Below are 19,412 nucleotides of genomic sequence, written 5' to 3'. Positions count from 1 at the left end.
ATGTGTGTCCTCATGTGGATGTTGAGGGATGCTGAGAAGCTGAAGGCCCTACAGCACTGTGCACGTGCGTGGGGCTTCACCCCACCATGCATCTTCAGGTGTGTCTGGAAGTAGGCTTGGGAGTGGAAGGTTTTCCCACACTGCTCACATAGTAAAGACTGGTTCCCGGGCTGGTGAGATGGCTCAGTGGGTAAGAGCACCCGACTGCTCTTCCGAAGGTCCAGAGTTCAAATCCCAGCAACCACATGGTGGCTCACAACCATCCGTAACGAGATCTGGCGCCATCTTCTGGAGTGTCTGAGGACAGCTACAGTGTGCTTATGTATAATAAATAAATAAATAAATAAATCTTTAAAAAAAAAAAAAAAAAAAAGACTGGTTCCCAAATGTGTCATCATCCAGTGTACCCTCGGGGACACAGAGTACCAGAAGGCTCTGCTCCACTCAGGACACATGTGTGGTTGTCTCGGGAAGATGAGTGACAGCCAAAGGCTCTCCCACACACTTTACACTCGTGCGTCCTCATGTGTCCTTTAAGACAGAAGTAGAAGCTAAAGGCTCTCCAACGTTGAATGAGTCACATGCATGACTTTGCTCTGTGACCTCTTGTGTGTCCCTTCAAGGAGGAGAAACAGGAAAAAGCGTCCACATTTCAGGATTTTTGTCCTACTAGGACTCTGCACATTTTTCTAAGATGCTTTCCCGGTGTCTTCAGACTTGCAAGTGCCCTCCTCAACACCAGTCTCCACCAAGGGCATTAGCACATCAGGCTCACTCTCCCACAGTCCTCACAAGGATATAATTTGTGTTTTGTGAGGGGCATTTTCTGGTTCTCAGAGATTTGCCTAGGCTCTGTGCCATCACTGGCTCCACCTACAGGACACAGTAGGACCCTTGGCCTGGCCAAAGCCATCTTCTTCACAGTCTGTCCATAAAAGAACTGCCATTCAAAGCAGAAAGAACAGTGAAGGAGTCATCAGAGATTACAAATAGCTTAAATTCAATGTTCAGAATTTTGTTTAAGACAATGTCTTGTGCTGGGCAGCGGTGGCACAGTCACTTGGGAAGCAGAGACAGGCAGATCTCAAAGACTGGGAAGGCCCAAACAAATCCTCTGGTGGTGTGCTCAGCTGAACACTTTCCCGTTGTACCTGTACCGTCTTCTGTTCTTCCTGGCCCCTAGTTTCATGGAGGTGCTCTGGGTGCCCAGCCTGGTCTATAAAGCAAGTTCCAGGACAGCCAGTACTGTTACACAGAGAAAACCTGTATCACCCTCAAAGACTCGTGCCTTTGAATGCTTGGCCATAGGAAGCGGTACTAGTAGGAGGTGTGGCCTTGTTGGAGTAGGTGTGGCCTAGTTGGGAAAATTGTGTAACTGTGGAGGCAAGTTCTGAGATCTTATACGCTCATACTATGCCTAGTGTGGCACACTCTTTCTGCTGCCTACAGATCAAGATGTACAACTCTTGGCTTCTCTAGCACCATGTCTGCCTGTATGCTTCTAATGGTTCCCACTATGATGATAATTGATTGAACCTCTGAACCTGTAAGCTAGCCCAAACTAAATGTTGTCCTGTGTTAGAGTTGCCTTTGTCATGTTCACAGCAATAAAATCCTAAAACAGAAGTTGGTATCAGGGACTGAGGTATTGCTGTTACCCGACTGCTCAAGCTTTTGAAGTAATGCAGAATTTGGGACCACGGTTTGGAAAAGCAGTAGAACTTTTAAGTGGGGCTTAAAGGGCCAACCTAGCAGGAATATGGAAGACATTGATACTGGGGGCGATTTGAGCTGTGAGGACCTGGCTCAAAAGGTTTTCTTTCTTTTTCTTTTGTTTGTTTTTTCAAGACAGGGTTTCTCTGTGTAGCCCTGGCTGTCCTGGAACTCACTTTGTAGACCAGGCTGGCCTCGAACTCAGAAATCCACCTGCCTCTGCCTCCCAAGTGCTGGGATCAAAGGTGTGCGCCACCACACCCGGCTTAGCATAGAATTCTTAAGCAAATAAAATTTAAAACGTAAATCCATATTTGTTGTGTGTATGATCACGGGAAGGTCAGAGAACACTTTTTTTTTTTGGTTTGGTTTGGTTTGGTTTGGTTTTTCAAGACAGGGTTTCTCTGTGTAGCTCTGGCTGTCCTGGAACTCACTCTGTAGACCAGGCTGGCCTCAAACTCAAAAATCTGCCTGCCTCTGCCTCCCAAGTGCTGGGATTAAAGGCGTGTGCCACCACTGCCCTGCAAAAGGTTTCTGAGGAGAAAAAAAATGTTACTATGTAGCTTAGAGATCATTCTCCTGATATTCTGAGGAAGAATGTGGCAGCTTTTGCCAGTGTTGAAAGCCTGCCTGAGGCTAAGGGGAAAATTTTTGGATTAATTGAATTGGCAAAGGAAATCTCAAAGCAACCTGGTATAGACTCTGTGCTGTGCTCCACTCTTATGAAGAGTGTTTTAATGAAAAGAAGCAAGCTGACCAAGGAAAAATACAAAATGCATGGTTCAAGGAGAAAAGGAGCGTGGAGTGGAGTTAAAGCCTGGGAGAAAAACAGACTAAAGATATTAAATAGAATAAAGGGAGTGATGACCTCAGGCGAGATCCCACCTAGCAAGGCTTTCATCTTGTGAAAAGGAATTGAAGAAGAGCTTGGGTCCAGGCACTTTTAATCCTAGCTTTCCGGAGATAAAGACATGCAAGTGTCTGAGTCCAAGGCCAGCCTGGTCTACAGAGCAAGATCCAGGACAGCCGAGCTTAAGCAGCAAAGGAAACCTTGGAAAATAGAAAGCTAGTGAAGATGTGATTGAACACGGGACTTCTTCCACCTATGGACCTGAATTTAGGTCATCACTTTGGCCGCAAACACTGTAATCCACTGGGCCCCATTGCAGTCTCACTTATTTACTTATTTGTATGTAACATCTGCAGATGTCCCTTAAAACTTTCAACACCTGTGCATCTGCGTTCCAGGTACAGTGTTGAGGCGCATGGTTCCCATGGAAATAGCACCGCGTCTCACCCCTCCCGTAGCCCTGCGGGGACCGGCACGTGTTGTCCTGCACCGAAGTTAATGCTTCCATGTACTCTAACCCAAGGTCATGCTCTCCCGCAGTCACACAAATCTTTAGCCCTTCCCTGCCCTTGACCCGAGGATTGTTTTTGGCTCTGGGCACGTTGAGCGAATGAGGAATTATTTTGGGTCAAGAACGACAGCGACGAAGACCAAGGCGGCAGAGAAACATATTTACGTTTCTGGTTATCCTACGGTCGAGTTTAACATCCAGTTCCGGTCATTCTCAGCATCCTGTTCCGGCTTCAATCAAGTTCCAGTTTTTCGTACAAAGAACTTCCGGCTTTTTTCATGAACCGGAAGTGAAGATTAGTGTGGACCAAGTGATTGGTGGAATATTAAAAAATAGGCAAGACCATTCACTCCTCCACTAGCGGACCCCAGAACCGCTGGTCCCCGCCTTTGCTCGAATGTGATTGGGTAGCAGCACAATCCGCTCCTTTGACAGCCCCGGAGAAGAAAACTGGCTTGGTGGGCGGGGTTGGGACGGGTTATGATCTGGTTTGGGCCCAGGGCGTCCTTTTTGCATGCTGGGATGCCCTAGTTATCTCTGAATGCTGAAGTAATGCATTAATGCTCGCTCGTATTCAGCTCCGCAAGATGGCTCAACGCCTGGGAACGCTTGCAACCGAGACCGAGAACCCGAGTTAGACTCCCAGGTGGTGGAAGTTGAGAATTGAGCCCCGCAGGTGTTAATTCTGACGTCCACCATATTCCCTGCGGCTCTCGCGGCCACACATGTACACAAAATAAGTATATCGATAAGGCTGGCGAGAGGCCCAGTGGTTAGAGCACAGCCTGTTCTTGCCAAGGTACAGGTTCGATCCACCTTTAACTCCAGGTCCAGAGATCCGAACCCCTTTCTGGCTTGGCAATACACAGGCATATAAATAAATAAAACTTAGTTCTCAGCACTCCCACACAGTACTACCTTCCCTCGAAAGCACAGTATGACCAACGCTGGGAATTATCCCTCCTTAATTTCGTTCGCTTTCAACATTTTCTTTTTCTTTTTTTTTTTTTTTTTTTTTTTTTTTTTTTTTTTTGGTTTTTCGAGACAGGATTTCTCTGTGTAGCCCTGGCTGTCCTGGCACTCACTTTGTAGACCAGGCTGGCCTCGAACTCAGAAATCCGCCTGCCTCTGCCTCCCGAGTGCTGGGATTAAAGGCGTGCGCCACCACGCCCGGCTGCTTTCAACATTTTCAATTTCTTTGTTTCTTCGTTTTATTTTAATTTTAATTTTTGTTTGAGACAAGGGCACACTATGCAGACCAGGCAAGTTTCGAACTCAGAGATTCCCTCTGCCTCTGACTATACCTCCGAAGTGCCACCCGGTCTCTGCACGCCCAGCAACCCTAGCCACCTCTGGCCCACCTCCACTTCCCCCCAGGATCCCCAGGTCCCTCACAGTCACCCACCCATCCCCCAACCTTCCCCCGACCCCTGGCTCCTCAGCATGCCCCCCCCACACACACACACACCCTGCCCCCACTCCTTTTCTTCCGGTCTCTGGAAGCCTGTAGAGTCTGGCTTTCGACCAGCAGATGGCGACAGCGCTCTCCTCTGCACACCGCATTGCGTTCAGGTTGAGCGTTGCAAAGAAAGCTTCCAGAAGGAAAAGTCTTTACTTCCTGTAGGTGACAACCGGTGTCACCCTACACAAGACACTCCCAAATGCTCATGTGTCTCTAGCGAATATTCGATCAACGTCTGCACCCCAGACGGTCGGAGGGCAGGGGGAAGTGAAGCAGAGCCTTGGAGTCTTGGCTACTTTCAGGGCGGAGCACAGGAGCCACCGAATACGTGCGCGCGTGCGTGTGCGTGTGTGGTTAGTGTGGTGTGTGTCTGTGGTTAGTGTGTTCTCTGTAGTGTGTCAGTGTGTGGTTAGTGTATGGTGTGTGTGGTTAGTGTATGATGTGTACGTGCATGTGTGCATATATGTGTGTGGTTGGTGTATGGTGTGTGTGTTTAGTGTGGTATGTGTGTGTGCACGCTCACATGTGTTGGGGAAGTTGGACACCGAGGACTTGAGAGCAAGAAGGTAGACACACATCGTAAAATAAAAGTTGTATTTTATTATGCTGAGGGTCATCACACAAGGTTCACCTTCTAAATTCCTAACTCTGGTCCTAAGCCTGTCTCCACCAGGCTGCTCACCTGTGTGCCATATCTTAGCTGAAGGACAGTCTCTAAAAGAAGTCTGTGAATTAAGGGTCAGGATGGGGGGTGGAGGGCAGACATGACTCTCTAGCTGCAGGGCAGATCAAGGTAGCTCACTCTCCAGGCGTGCAGAGCAGAACATTGCTCTTGCCTCTGCTTATATAAGGTGCAATGGCCTCATGTGTCAGTCACGTGAGTGAGTGACGTCACTGGGTTCTAGTAATCAGATGCAGTCCTGGAGATCCTACGCTATTTTTACAAGTCTAAAAGGCATTTTTTTCTATGCTCATTACAAGGGGTTACCATGGTGGGGATGATGATAGGCACAGGGGCCTCCATGGGGGAAGGAGCACACACAGGGGCCATGGAATAAAGGAGGTGGGACCTACAATACAGGGGACACTTGGGGGTGGGGAGAGGTAGACACAGGTGCTACTGCAGTGGGCCCTGTGCATGTCCAGCTGCTGAGCGCACCCTGAGGCAAGGATGTGCCAGCCTGGGTGTGTTCCTTCACCTCCACTCTGCCCAGAGGTCGGACACAGTGCCCGGATCCTCTTTCTGCCTTCTAGGAACCCAGCTACAGTGAGGATCACAAGGTCCATGTATGTTCTTATTTTTTTTAAAGAGTTATCTATTTATTATATGTGAGTACACTATAGCTGTCTTTAGACACACCAGAAGAGGGCATCAAACCTCATCACGGATGGTTATGAGCCACCATGTAGTTGCTGGGATTTGAACTCAGGACCTTCAGAAAAGCAGTCAGTACTCTTAACCACTGAGCCATTTCTCCAGCCCACATTCTTATATAAGGATACATTTAGAATCGTGAGGGCTGGAGGAAGAAAGAAAGAATAAATTTAAAAATAAAATGGGATGAGTGTGGTGGCCCATGCCTGAGGTACGAGAATCTCTGTGAGTGCAAGGCCAGCCAGTTTCAGGACTGCCAGGACTACACAGAGAAACCCTGTCTCAAAAATCAAACAAACAAAAAAGACAAAAAAAAAAAAAAGAACCTGCAATAAATATGTAACAAGAATGAAATAAGCCGGGCGGTGGTGGCACACACCTTTAATCCCAGCACTTGGGAGGCAGAGGCAGGTGGATTTCTGAGTTCGAGGCCAGCCTGGTCTACAAAGTGAGTTCCAGGACAGCCCGGTCTACACAGAAAAACCCTGTCTCGAAAAACCAAAAAAAAAAAAGAAAGAAAGAAAGAAAGAAAAGAATGAAATAAAGAAAATAAATGTGGTAATAAAACAACACTATGGAATTAAATAAATTTAAGTAAGACACTCAGGAGGCAGGGGCAAATTTCTGAGTTCCAGGCCAGCCTGGTCTACAGAGTGGGTTTCAGGACAGCCAGGGCTACACAGAGAAACCCTCTGGAAAGAGAGAGGGAGAGGAAAGAGAGAATTAAGTAAAATAACAAGTAAATAGAACAATTAAATACAATAAACAACATATATAAGGCCCTGACTCTCTCAGGACTGAAAAAAAAAGACAAAAGGGACTTTTTAAAAAAATGTTGCTATTGTTATTTTGAGACATGAAGTCACTCACGGGAGATCATCCTGGCTCTGCCTCCTGAGTGTGGGGATTAGAGCCCTGAACCACCACAGCCAGCAAAAGAGACTTAACCTTTTCAGACTTGGATGGTGGCTAGAGCTGATACAATGATTGAATATTTTTGCATCTTGAGCTGTGGTGGTGACATCATCTCATGTAAATTTGTCGTTAATGTGTCTTAGTAGGTATGACCACTAGAGGGAGGGAGGGAGGGAGGGAGAGAGAGAGAAAGAGAGAGAGAGAGAGAGAGAGAGAGAGAGAGAGAGAAAGACAGACTACCCCTCCCCCTTCAGCTTCCTGCCATGGGCAGCCCTCTGGAAATGAAGATCCTATAGTCCCACTGGTCCTTTCAATGACAGTCCTGGCTGAAATGGTTAGTAATGGCTTCAGCACTGGCCTAGTATGGGCAAAACTCCTGGGGTCAAAAGCAGGACTGGGATAAAAAGAAAAAATATATATGTATATGGGGCTGGAGAGGCAGCTCAGCTCTTACCAGCACTAGCTGTTCCTGCAGGGGACCCAGCACCACATGTCTGCCCCAGTTACAGGAAACCCAATACCCTTTTCTGGCTTCTGAGGGTACCTGGCACACACATGGTTTGAGTGCATGCAAGCAAACATTTGTACACTTAATTTGTTTGTTTGTTTCCACACCGTGTTTCTCTGTGTAGCCCTGGCTGTCCTGGAACCTGCTCAGTAGACTAGGCTGGCCTCAAACTCAGAGATTCATCTGCCTCTGCCATGAACTGGGATAAAAGGCATGCACCACCACTGCCTGGCCTTAAAAAAATTTTTTTTAAAGATTTATTTATTTAAGGCCTGAGGCAGAGGCAGGTGGATTTCTGAGTATGAGGCCAGCCTGGTCTACAAAGTGAGTTCCAGGACAGCCAGGGCTACACAGAGAAACCCTGTCTCAAAAAACCATTTAAAAAAAAAAAAAAACGATTTATTTATTTAATATATGTGAGTGCTCTATAAGTCAGAAGAGGGCATCAAATCGCATTATAGATGGTTGTGAGCCACCGTGTGGTTGCTGGGAATTGAGCCTGGGTCCTCTGGAAGAGCAGCCAGTGCTCTTAACTGCTGAGCCATCTCTCCAGTCCCTTAAATACTTTTCAATGAAGGAAAAGTTGCTGTGACAGAGGCCTAATTGAGTTGCAGTCACTTGTTCATGTGTGGTATGTGGGTGCAAGAGGACACTTCTTGGGAATTAGAACACCTTATACAGTGTGGGTCGCAGGGATCAAACTCAAGCTGGGCAGCAATGGCCTTTACCCACTAAGCCCTCTCACAGCCCTGTCTGCTTTACACCTGCTTGTACTATGGAAACCAGGCTGGCCCCAAACTCACCATCACTGCCCCTGCCTCCGAGTCCAAAGTGATGACTCTGGTTTAATTTCACATCCCCCATCTGTGGCTAGAGTGAATGTAGAAGTGAGGGTAGAGAGGTCCAGAGAGTCCACTCTAACCCAGGCCACCCTCAGTTTACTCCAGGATCCTCCATCCAGGGCCAGGGATTGGGGGCTGAGCCTTGCAGGGAGCTCAGGGGTCTGCCTCACTTCCTGTCCTTGAATATGGGGGTCTGCCCTTGTGTGGCTTTGTGCCCTATGTCTCTCCTTTCTCTCTCATTTGAGACAGGGTCTCCTGTACTCCAGGTTAGCCTGGAATTTGCTATCTAACTCAGGACGACCTTGAACTTCTAACCCTCCTACTTTCACCTCCCCAGTGCTGGGGTGATGAAGGTGTCTGACCATGCCAGGTTCAAGTGGTGCTGGGGATAGGGCCCAGGGCACATGCGGGCCAGCCAGGATGAATCCTGATTCTCCTGTTTCAGTAAGATTTAAAAGAAAAGTGTGTGTGTGTGTGTGTGTGTGTACGTGCAAGAGTTCGCGGTCCACCCTGTGGATCCCAGGGATCGAGTTCGGATCAAACGTCTAGGCCGCAATCACCTTCGCCTGCTGACCCTTCTCGAATGCCCCAAATAATCAGACTTTTCACCAAATACTCTGAAATTCTCCCAGCTCCCGAATCGCCACACCTGGAACGCGAGGGTTAAGCCGAAGCAGGAACTCCGTGATTGACAGCACGGCCACAAACTGAGCAATGAGCATCCTGGCTCGCAGCCCACGTGGGCTCACCGCCTTCTGATTGGTCAGGGCTTGCAGGGGCGGCTCGCTGAGTCCGGGGCCCACGTGCACCCGTGGCCTGGGCCCTGATACAGGCTTTCCCTCGGTGGGTGAAGGGGGCGTGGTGTGTGTGGGTGTGGTCTAGTGGGGCGTGGCCTGGGCTGGAGGGGCGGGGTGAGAGGGGTCAAATGGTCCGGGGTCCAGCAGGAGGGGCTTCCTCCTGGCCTGACTCTGGCTGACCTCAGAGACCTTCCTCTGAGATCCCTGGGGCCTCCCTAACCTCAGAGGTGGTGCGTGAGGGCAGCCCGCTTCCTGCGGGCGGTTTACGCGGGTCGGGAGAAGAGGGGGCCCGAGGGAGGGATGTGGACCCTCACAAAACCGACTTCAGCGGGGATTTTACCCAGGTTGAGTGATTTGGGAGTGAACCAAGTGTCGTTTCTCTTGTCTCCTTTATTCTTTTTTTGAAAAATGTTTTAAGTGTGTGCCTGGGCGTATATATGTGTACCACATGCAGGCTTAACTAGTACACCTGGCAAACTTTTTTTTTGTTTGTTTGTTTGTTTTTTTTGTTTTTCTTTTTGGCTTTTTGGTTCCTGGCTGTCCTGGAACTCACTTTGTAGACCAGGCTGGCCTCGAACTCAGAAATCCGCCTGCTTTTGCCTCCCAAGTGCTGGGATTAAAGGCGTGTGCCACCACTGCCCAAACCGTCCACGACTAGCCACATTTCTGGCTGATCTCTCTAGGGAGTTGGAGGTGCCTGGTTCTTTATTCTTGGTATCTGAAGAGATACTAATGAGGCCCTGGTGCTTAGCTGGGGGTGTGTGTCTGAAACCTTAGTAGTAGTAAAGCCGGGTCTTAGGGAAAGGGAGCACAGAGGACATGGGGATGGGGAAGGGGCTTCCTCCCCAGCTGGGTCCAGATGATGAAGAGGCTATGGGGATGGGAGTGGGGGTCGGCTTTTCTGCCTTCTAACAACCTATACCTGTTCTTGTAGGACTTAATCAGATTTGTGACCTCAAGAATCTTCTAGATGGCTTCCCACAGACAGAGCAGTGGCACCTTTGGTGGAATTTTGGTGAGAGAGAAATGGTGGTGAGGGGCACAGTCAGCTTCCTCTCTTCCTACTGGGTTTGGGGTTTTGGAGACTAGGTCTCCCTGACCGCCCCCCACCCCCATGAGTTCTGTGCACCTGGAACTCATGCAATCCTGCCTGCCTAGCTAAGATGAAAGGCCTGCACCCCAGCCCGAGCCCCTCAGTGCCTGCACCTGTGATCCCTGACAGCCCAGGTGAAAACCCCCATAGACCAGACCGGGCCCACATTTTCCCAATGTCAATCAAGTGATTATTAACACTAGGTGTTCACCTGGTGTGGTCAGGGCTGAGCCTCTCCTAGCAAATGGATCTTTAGTTCCATGAGTTAACACTATATTGGGATTAAAGATTGGTGCCCAGCTTTAATCCCCACACTTGGGAGGCTGAGGCAGGTGGATCTTTTAGTTCAAGGACAGCCAGCTCTAGGTAATGCCAGAACAATCGGCTACATAGACCCTTTTGGGGGGGGGGGGTTAATATCTCCTCCCTTCTCCTTTTCCTTCCTTGTTTCTCTAAAAGTTAAGGTAATGTCAGAAGTCTGTGTACTAAATTGACTGTAGGGCAGTGGTTCTCAACCTGTGGGTCGCGACCCCTCCATGGTTCCATATCCTGAATGTCAGGTTTTTGCATTCATAACGCTAGTAATGTTACAGTTATAGGAACAAAAGTAATGTTTTGGTTGGAGGTCACCACAACATGAGGAACTGTACTAAAGGGTCGCAGCATTAGGAAGATTAGGAACCACTGTTCCAGAGCCTTGAAGGTTCTACCATGCTCCTCCATGCCTAAAGAGATCCAGGGCTTGAAGCTAGACATGACTCCACACCTGGGACTTCAGGGAGATGCAGACTTTATAGTTTTGACCTTTGACCTTTCCAGCCTTCCACCTTATCCAGTCGGTATTTGTCCATCATAAACCAGCTTCCGGAGGAGTTCAGCAGGTGAGGGTTTCTCTCAGGGCCCCACATCTGAGGAACGGATCCTTGTCCCCAAAGAACCAGCCGTGCCTGGACACTGGGAAGTCAGTCAGCCTGGTTTCCAGTGAAATGTTTGGGTTTGTTTTTAAGCCCAGGGGTTGTTTTTTGTAGTGGTGCAGGCTGAGACAGGAGGATGGCAAGTTCTAAGCCACCAAACCTGTCTTCAAATGATTGCTGGCTGGGAGAATGCTCAAGGGCAAAAAACAAACAAAACAAAAAAACAAACAAGCCTGCCTGCCTGCCTGGCCTGGGCAAAGGCCGGGGTCAGTGTTGAGAGTTTGGATGGCGTCTTCCCCTTCATTTATAGATTAGGCAGCTCATCCTCTTGGGGTTCCACCCTAGGGTAGATGCAGGGGCTTTTTCTAGAAGAATGTGCAATTTCTTTCCCCCACTCAGCATCGTCTCTGAAATGATGGTTCACCTAGACAACATCTTCAGCCTGGTGAGTCCACCCTGGTGGCAGCCAAGGTGGGTGGGGGTGGGGCAAAGGCATGACCTGTACAAAAGTCCCTGGGGCAGGAGGGAGCCTGGCTGGTTGGGGGTGGGGGTGAGGCAGCAAGAAAATGCTCTGTATGTCACCTAGGGAGAGGGAGGCAGGCAGGGCCCTGAGGACTGCAAGAAAATTAAGCGTGGCTTTTCATTAAGAACAATCTAGTAAGTAGTATTTAAAAGCTAAGATAGAGCAAAGTGGCACTCACCTGTCATCCTGGCACTGGGAAGATGAAGGATTGTTCTTGGCTATAGTGAATTCAAAACCAGGTCAGGCTATGTTGGGACTCTTGTCTCCAAAATAGTCTCAAAGAGGTGAAGACCTTTGCTCAGGGTCACTCCTTGTTGAGACCTACCTCTCACCTGCTGTGTGATTTCAGGTGTCCACTATAAACCAGCCCTTCCTAGAACATCATCACACACAGGTGAACTGGGGACTGGAGCTAGGTACACGTCCCCTGGCAGGACAGAGGCAGGGAATGGGAGCCTTGTCAGCCTCTGGCAGGACATGGTCTTTGATTCCAGGGAAGTAGGGGCTGCAGAGTGATGGGGACAGAGTCAGGGAGGGAGTTGATTTAGGGTCCACACATCTTGCTGTAGAGCATCCTTCCTACCTGGCTCCCAGGTGCCCTGAAGGTCCTGAGCATGACTAGAGGACAGGCCTGTGGAGGGGCACCCGGCTCTCCCCGCACCCCAAACCCCTGCCCAAGCCAAGACACGTGTGTCCCCAGCAGCCTTTCCCCTGCCACCTGGCCCCTTTCTCAAGGGCACTGGCAGGAAGGAGGCGATGCCCAAGGCCAGATGTCACTGGCAGGGAGCCAGAGCCAAGACTGCAGCTTAGCGGGGGCCCAGGGGGGAGTGGGCAGCAGGGGAACAGGAAGCCACCAGAACACAGTTGTTCATTCAACTGCCACCATCAGCCAGAGGAGACTGGGGACTGAAGGAAGCTGTGGGCACATTTGAGGGGCCCAGGGTGGGAGCCAAGAGCTCCAGGCAGGGGCTGGAGTGTGAACTACAGCAGAGGGTGGACCGGAAGGTGCACTGAGTAGGTCAGCAGTGGGAGAAGGGATGGTTTTGTCTAGGAGAGGAACAGCTCCTCTGCAAAGCCCATAGGCAGGGATGAGGCCTGGAGTGGGAGGGGCAGGAGGAGCAGTGAGTGGGAAGGCGGAAGGCAGAGATGGGGACTCGGACTTGGAGGCTGGGCAAGTTCTAAGTGTTGACCCTGTGGGCAGTAGGAGCCCTAGAAGGCTGTGGTTGACCAAAGTGGGTGGGGTGGGTGGAGATGATCAGGTCTCAAGTGCAGCAGCAGCAAGGGCGAAGGGGGAGGGAATGATTGACCAGTGTGTGGGGCGGCCACTGACTGAAGTGTGTGTGGGGGTGGCTGGAGCCTATGATATCCTGGGCAGTTTCCCCGCAGCTCCAGGCTTCCTGAGCTCCCAGGCTTTTAACTGCCCCCAGCCTCACTTTCCAGTCCCTGCTGTGCCAACATCCCCCCCCAATTCTATACCCCCAAATCCCCCAGAGCAACAGCTCTCTCCCCCATTCCCACTGAGCTCCAGGCACACTAGAATGCCAGTAAATTGCACAATAATGAGTCGGGAGAAATTGGGAGGGCTCCCCTGGGCTTTGTGCAGCCCCAGGCTGGCGCTGCCCTGCAATCCATCATCTCCCAGGGAGGCAGATCCCGGGCCTTCCAGCTCCATCCCAGGTGCTCCCCTCTCTATCCTGGGTGCTCTCCAAAAGCTCCCAGGGGAGGAGCAGGGATAAATTAAAAACAGCGCCTGGCAGCAGCGGCAACAGCTACTGCTGCTGCTGCTTGAGTCTCTGGGCCTCAGTTTTCCAATGTGCAAAATAACACTAAATTGTTTATAGGCCTTGCTGTGGGTGAGGGGCAGGGCTTTGTGCATCAAGGGCTGCATCTAAGCCCTTGATGATGGTGATACTGGTTTTCTTTTTTTCTTCTTTTTGAAGTTTTTTGAGATAGGATCTCAAACTCAGTCTATAGCCAAGGATGACCCTGAACTCCTGATCCTCCTGCCTCAACTTTTGAAGGGAAGGGTGAACAAGTGTGTACCACCATGCCTGGATGTGTAGGGTGTGGTTTATCCTGGCGTGAAGAGCTTACCGAGTGCCAAGCTTTGGCACAGGCTCCCCTTCCCCACATCCGTGCCCTCAGCAAGGCTCCATCCTAACTTGTTCTAGGCAGAAAATTTCTTCCAGGCGATAGAGCGCTTCAGTAGGACCCCAGACCTCCTGGAGAGGAACAAGGTGAGTATTGGTTTTGGGGCTGGAGGGAACAGGCGCCAAGTTGGCCATGCCATGTGTCTCATGAGGCCCCAACGGGCTCTGCCCAGACCACCGAGAACTCAGCTAAGGAAGAAGACAAGCAGGTCCCAGAGTCTGCAGCCCCCCAGCACCCCAAGTTCAAAAGCACCCCAGGGCCTCAGCTGCCCACCAGACGTCGGTTCCTCTCAAAAAATGATGAGCTCCAGGACCCACAGCCGGTCTGGGACGCAGAGCCCCAGTTCTGTCAAGGCTTCCTGATCCGGGGACTCTGGGAACTTTTCATGGACAGCCGCCAAAAGAACCAACAGGAACATGGGGGTGAGGATTCCTCACAGGTGAGGGGGAACTCCCAGGCACAAGCCTTTCTCTCTCTCTTTCTCCTTCCCTCTCTCTCCTCCCCCACCCTTGCCTGTTGTCATGGCAACAGAGAAGCTGCTGGAATTGGTGAGTACCCTTGACTGGAACCCCAAAGGATTTTACCCCATAGTGTCCCCTCAGTACCCTCCTTCCTCATCCCTGCACTCTGACCCCTCAGGAGCATCCCCGCTGCAGCCAGGAACCCCCAGGCATCTGCTGGGTCCCTCCCCCGGCACACACACACACACACACACACACACACACACACACACACACACCGTGACGTGTCCCTCATCTGACCCAATTCTGTCTCCCAGGAAAGCAAAGATTCAGGCCTGTGTGACTCTAAACCAGAACCTCAGCCCAGGCACAGAAACAGCCTGAGTGACTCTGGTGAGAGGGGTGTGGCCTCGGAGGGCAGGGCCATAGTTCCTGGGTCACCCCTGAATCCTGTCTCCTCCACACAGCTGACCCCTTTCTGATCAAGTCTCCCTCAGATCTTCTAGATTATTACCAAGAAGACATCAGTTGGCCCCAACCTGAGACCCAGGTGAGTGGGAGACCTGGATGCAGACATGGAGGGGAGGTCACAAGCCAGCAGAGTCAGCTGCTTTCTTTGTACCACAGGAATCTTCTGGAAGAGCCGATACATTTCTGAAGCCCTTGTGAGTGTTGGCCTCTGCAGGGAGAAAGCGGGGTTACCTCACCCTTGTCTCCCCCACCCCGCCTCCCTGTCTCTGTCCCTCTTCCGTGTTCTTAACTGGTGGTGGAAGATGGAGGGGCTGGTGAGAGGGCTCAGCAGGTAAAGGTGCTTGCTCCCAAGCCTAGGTCTGAGTTTGATCCCGGGGATCTACACAGTTGAAAGTGAAAACTGACTCCCACAGGTTATACTGCCTCCTCTCTACCCTCCAGCCCCCCGCCCCCATTAATGAGTAAATGTAAGAATAACTTGTAAAGGGTTAAATCTCAACCTAGATTCTCAAGTCTTGTAGTTGAAGAACGATGTCTTGGAGAAGGGGCTGTAATAATTAGGTCTATAAGGGTGCACAGGAGCTCAGTCGACTTGGGCAAAGCATTTTAGAGTAGGGAAGCATGCGTGGCTATGGCAAGAACTGAAGAATGTGATTGGAGCCAGGCTCCTAGCACTCAAGAGGTAGAGGCAGGATCATTAGGGATTCAAGGTCAGCCTTTGCTCCATACAAAGTTCAAGGCCAACCTGGACTAAGACCCTGTCTTGAAAACTTCACTCTGTCCCATATCCCTAGGTCCTGGGGCTCTGAAGTCTTAGAGAGCAGCTGTAATCAAACTGGTATACCACTCTGGCAGTTAGAGAGGTTCACTGTCCCCCAAGCGCTGCAGAAGGTGCGTGTGCTGAAGCACCAGGAACTGCTCTTGGTGATAGCCGTGAGCTCCTTCACGCGGCACGTCTTCACCTGCAGCCAGAGCGGCATCAAGGTGTGGAACCTCGCGAACCAGGTGGCCGAGGACAGAGACCCTGAAAGCCACTTGCAATGCAGCGTCCAGGTGACAGGGCAGGGACAGTGCTGGGGATGGGATGTGCTGGGAGAGCCACGGCTGACCCTCACTCGCCGGGACGATCCTCTGCAGGACGACAAGGTGTACCTGTGCACCTGCCTGCTGTCCTCCAACAGGAGGACCCTGTTCGCGGGTGGATACAACTTACCTGGCGTGATCGTGTGGGACCTGGCAGCCCCATCCCTGTATGAGAAGTGCCAGCTGCCCTGCGAGGGCCTGTCCTGCCAGGCACTGGCCAACACAAAGGAAAACATGGCCCTTGCCGGCTTCACAGATGGCACGGTCAGGATATGGGACCTACGGACTCAGGAAATAGTCAGGTGCAGACACAGGGACAGGAGCACTGTGAGCTGCGGACTATAAGCTCTTTCTTACCCAAACCCCACTCCCCCAGAGTGGAGCCACACCCTAGTCCCCCCTCACTAGGGCATTCTGGGTGGGACTCTACCCTACCCCTGACCATGCCCCAGCCTGCTTGCTTACCTTTAGGGTAAGTGTCTCATGTAGCCCAGGTTGCCCTCAAGCACAGAGGAGGATAACCTTAAACTCTCCTTATCTACCCTGCCTTCACCTTCCAAGTGCTGTGTGTCCCGCCTATTCGTAAATCTTGTTTTTCGTGGGCTTTTTTGTTGTTGTTGTTATTTTGTTTTGTTTTTGTTTTGTTTTGTTTCCAAAACAGGGTTTCTCTCTGTGCAGCCCTGGCTGTCCTGAAACTCACTCTGTAGACCAGGCTGGCCTGGAACTCAGAAATCCACCCGCCTCTGCCTCCCAAGTGCTGGGACTAAAGGCGTGCGCCACCACGCCCAGCTCGTTGTAATTCTTGTAGGACAAGGGAGAACAGAGGCTCAGGACACCCTGCAGGAGCCTGTTCCTGTTCTTCCACTAAGTGGGTTCCTGGAACTCGGCTCTCCTTTACCCACTGAGTGACCTGGGAGCCATCTGGTCAACACTTTTATTCATTTTATCTGGCATAGCGTCTCACTCTGTAGACCAGGCTAACCTTGGAACTCAGAGATCCACCTGCCTCTGCCTCCAGAGTGCTGGGATGACAGGCTTGTGCTGCCAAGCCCCGCTCAGATTTTATCTTAAGGTTGGATCAGGTGACGTTTTCAGGGATGATGCTGAACTTGCTCTGTAGCCTAGGATGGCTCTAACTTGCAATCATCCTCTCTTAATCCCAAGTAGCTGGGATGACAATTGTGAGTCACCACAGCCAGCTTTGGGTCTTCTCGATCACCCTCATTTTTGAGGCAGGGTCTCTATGTACCCCAGCCTAGCCTGGAACTAGTTCATGGCAATCCTCCTGCCTCAACTTCCTCAGTACTGGATTTATAGGTATTGGAACATTACCTTTTAGAGGCAGTGACTAGGATGATGTCACTGTTACCTTCTTGCCAAAGGTGTTAAGAGTACCTCAGGTTGGCTTAGTCCCACGGCTTTGAGGGAATCGTAGACACAGACTGTCGAGCCTAGGCTTACCCCTTTGCTTTCTGGCCAGGAACCTCAAAGGCCCTACCAGTTCGGCCAAGAACCTTGTGGTCAAAGATAACAATGTCTGGACAGGGGGTCTGGACGCCTGCCTGCGATGCTGGGACCTGCGGATGGCCAAGATGTCATTGGAGTATCTGTTCCAGTCCCAGGTGCACAGAAAGGGTGGCTGCACAGGCGTGGGCCTTTGGGTAAAATGACAATGTGCACTCAGTGTCAGGAGAGGGAACAGCCCAGGTCAGCTCAAGGGATTTTTTGAGAAGTCACAGGGGGCTTTAAAATACCTTTTGTCATACTGGACAATGGTGGAGAAGGCTGTCATCCCAGTACTCAAGCTGAGGCAGGAGGATGAAAAAGTGAGTCCCTCTTGGGCTACATAGTGGAGAAGGATCTGGATCTAGGGGGTAGAATGTTTTTCCAAGTTCTGGGTTCCACCACCACTCCTGTCCCTCAGCACTAGGGAGCTGGGGTAAGGAGGGTCAGAAGTTTAAGGTGCTCATCAGCTACACAGGAACCTGAAGGATAGCCTGGGCTACATGAAAGCCAGTCTCAAAGACTATCATTGCAAATATTTTATGCTGGAGTTTAAGGCCAGCCTGGGGTATGTGAACAAGTCACTACAGCCTAGGCTATGGAGCAAGACCATGTCCCAATAAAACCAACCAGGGAGACAGACTTGTCACTGCCGTAGTTAACCCTGTGAAGTTCATACTCCTCACAGAAGGAAGGTGTGGAGACACAGTCAGGCCACGGCCAGTGAGTCATGGGGCGGGCGGGCAGGGGCCTTGCAGCCTGGCTGCCCAGCTGGGGTCTGATTGCTCCCTCTGCCTGGCTCACCCAGATCATGAGCCTGGCTCACAGTCCGACTGAAGACTTGCTGCTGCTGGGCCTGGCCGATGGCCAGCACTGCCTGTTCAACAGCAGCAAGAGGGACCAGGTGCTCACTGTGGACACCAAGGACAGCACCATCTTAGGCCTCAAGTTCTCCCCAAATGGTAAGGAGTCCACTGAGCCTGGGCATGGTGGCACACGCCTTTAATCCCAGCACTGGGGAGGCAGAGGTAGACAGATCTGAGTTCAGGACCAGCCCTGGTGTACAGAGTGAGTTCCAGGACAGCTAGGACTCCACAAAGAAACCCTGTCTGGGAAACCAGTCCACTGAGGATGGGTGCGCACTGTGGCCACTGGCCTCTCAGAGGACCCTACTAATTAATGCCTAGTCAGGGCTTGGGTACTGTCCACACCCAACATCTTTTATTAACATAATCATAATCAGGAGTTCAGAGTCCTCTCTGGCTACTTGGGGGGTTTAAGGCTATCCTGAGCTATAAAAGGCTTCAGACGGCAAAACATAACAAAAGACAAAACAGTAGAACTTTTTGCTGTTCTGCCTTGGTCTTTTGAGGCAAGGTCTCATGTAGGCAAGACTCATTCTCATCTCAAACTCTGTCCTCCTGCCTCAGCCTCCTGGGTGCTGCTGGATGTTAGTGAATGGGTGGGGTCTGCTGTAACCTCCCTGTTGTCCTTCCAGGCCAGTGGTGGGCGAGCATCGGTATGGACAACTTCATCACGGTCCACAGCATGCCCACGGGAGCAAAACTGTTCCAGGTACTTATGTGCAGGGGGCACTGGGGGCTCTGTCTGCGGGACCCTCGGCATCATCCCCACAGGGGTCATTTCTGAAGCTCTGGGTGGAGAGGAACTGAGCTCACTCAGCTGCTGTCTCAGGTTCCTGAGGTTGGCTCTGTCAGATGCTTCGACATGACTGAGAACGGCAGGCTCATCGTCACAGGATCCGGGGACTGTGCCTCGGTGTACCATATCAAGTACTGACAACTTCAACTCCCCTCCCCTAACTGCACAGTGGTGGATGGCAATGGGTGTGATGGGTCTGCAGTGCTTCTAGAGACTTCCATGGGGTGTGCAGACCCTGAATTGCATGTAATAAAACAATTGAAACGGCAGAGATTTGTCCTTTACCCAGGTTTTGGAAGAACGTTGTAGCTCTGAGCCCTCCAACTTCTGAGTGTTTGCCTTTAGTCCTAGCACTCAGGAGGCAGAGGCAGGCGATTTCTGAGTTCCAGACCAGCCTGGTCTACATAGTTTCAGGACAGCCAGTGCTACACTAAGAAACTAGCCCCACCCTGTTTGTTTTTATTTTAAAGAGAGCCAGGAAGATGGTTCAGTTGATAAAGCCCGAGCAAGGCAGGATAAGGAGTGTAAATCCCTGATCCAGCTCTGTAGGTAGAGACAGGAGGATTCCTGGGGCATAT

General features: G+C 51.0%; 1 protein-coding gene across 1 annotated transcript; it reads left to right on the top strand.

Annotated features, from left to right (window-relative positions):
• The first annotated feature begins 9,137 nt into the window (after nt 1-9,137).
• On the top strand, nt 9,138-19,103 carry Tle6 (TLE family member 6, subcortical maternal complex member). The gene is given in 15 exon segments (XM_085843047.1): nt 9,138-9,203; nt 9,908-9,988; nt 10,886-10,947; nt 11,380-11,425; nt 13,675-13,776; nt 13,779-14,093; nt 14,433-14,508; nt 14,583-14,665; nt 14,743-14,780; nt 15,381-15,639; nt 15,724-15,971; nt 17,150-17,291; nt 17,981-18,134; nt 18,671-18,747; nt 18,868-19,103. Coding segments are annotated over 14 exon segments (1,752 nt in total). The 5' UTR covers nt 9,138-9,203; nt 9,908-9,943; the 3' UTR covers nt 18,973-19,103.
• The last annotated feature ends 309 nt before the right edge of the window (nt 19,104-19,412 follow it).

This window comes from Mus caroli, unplaced genomic scaffold (genome assembly GCF_978045245.1).
Source record: "Mus caroli unplaced genomic scaffold, Mus_caroli_1 scaffold_9, whole genome shotgun sequence".
Classification (NCBI taxonomy): Eukaryota; Metazoa; Chordata; class Mammalia; order Rodentia; family Muridae; genus Mus; species Mus caroli.
The sequence above is the reverse complement of the archived record's forward strand: the minus strand, read 5'-3'. Positions and strand labels throughout refer to the sequence as shown.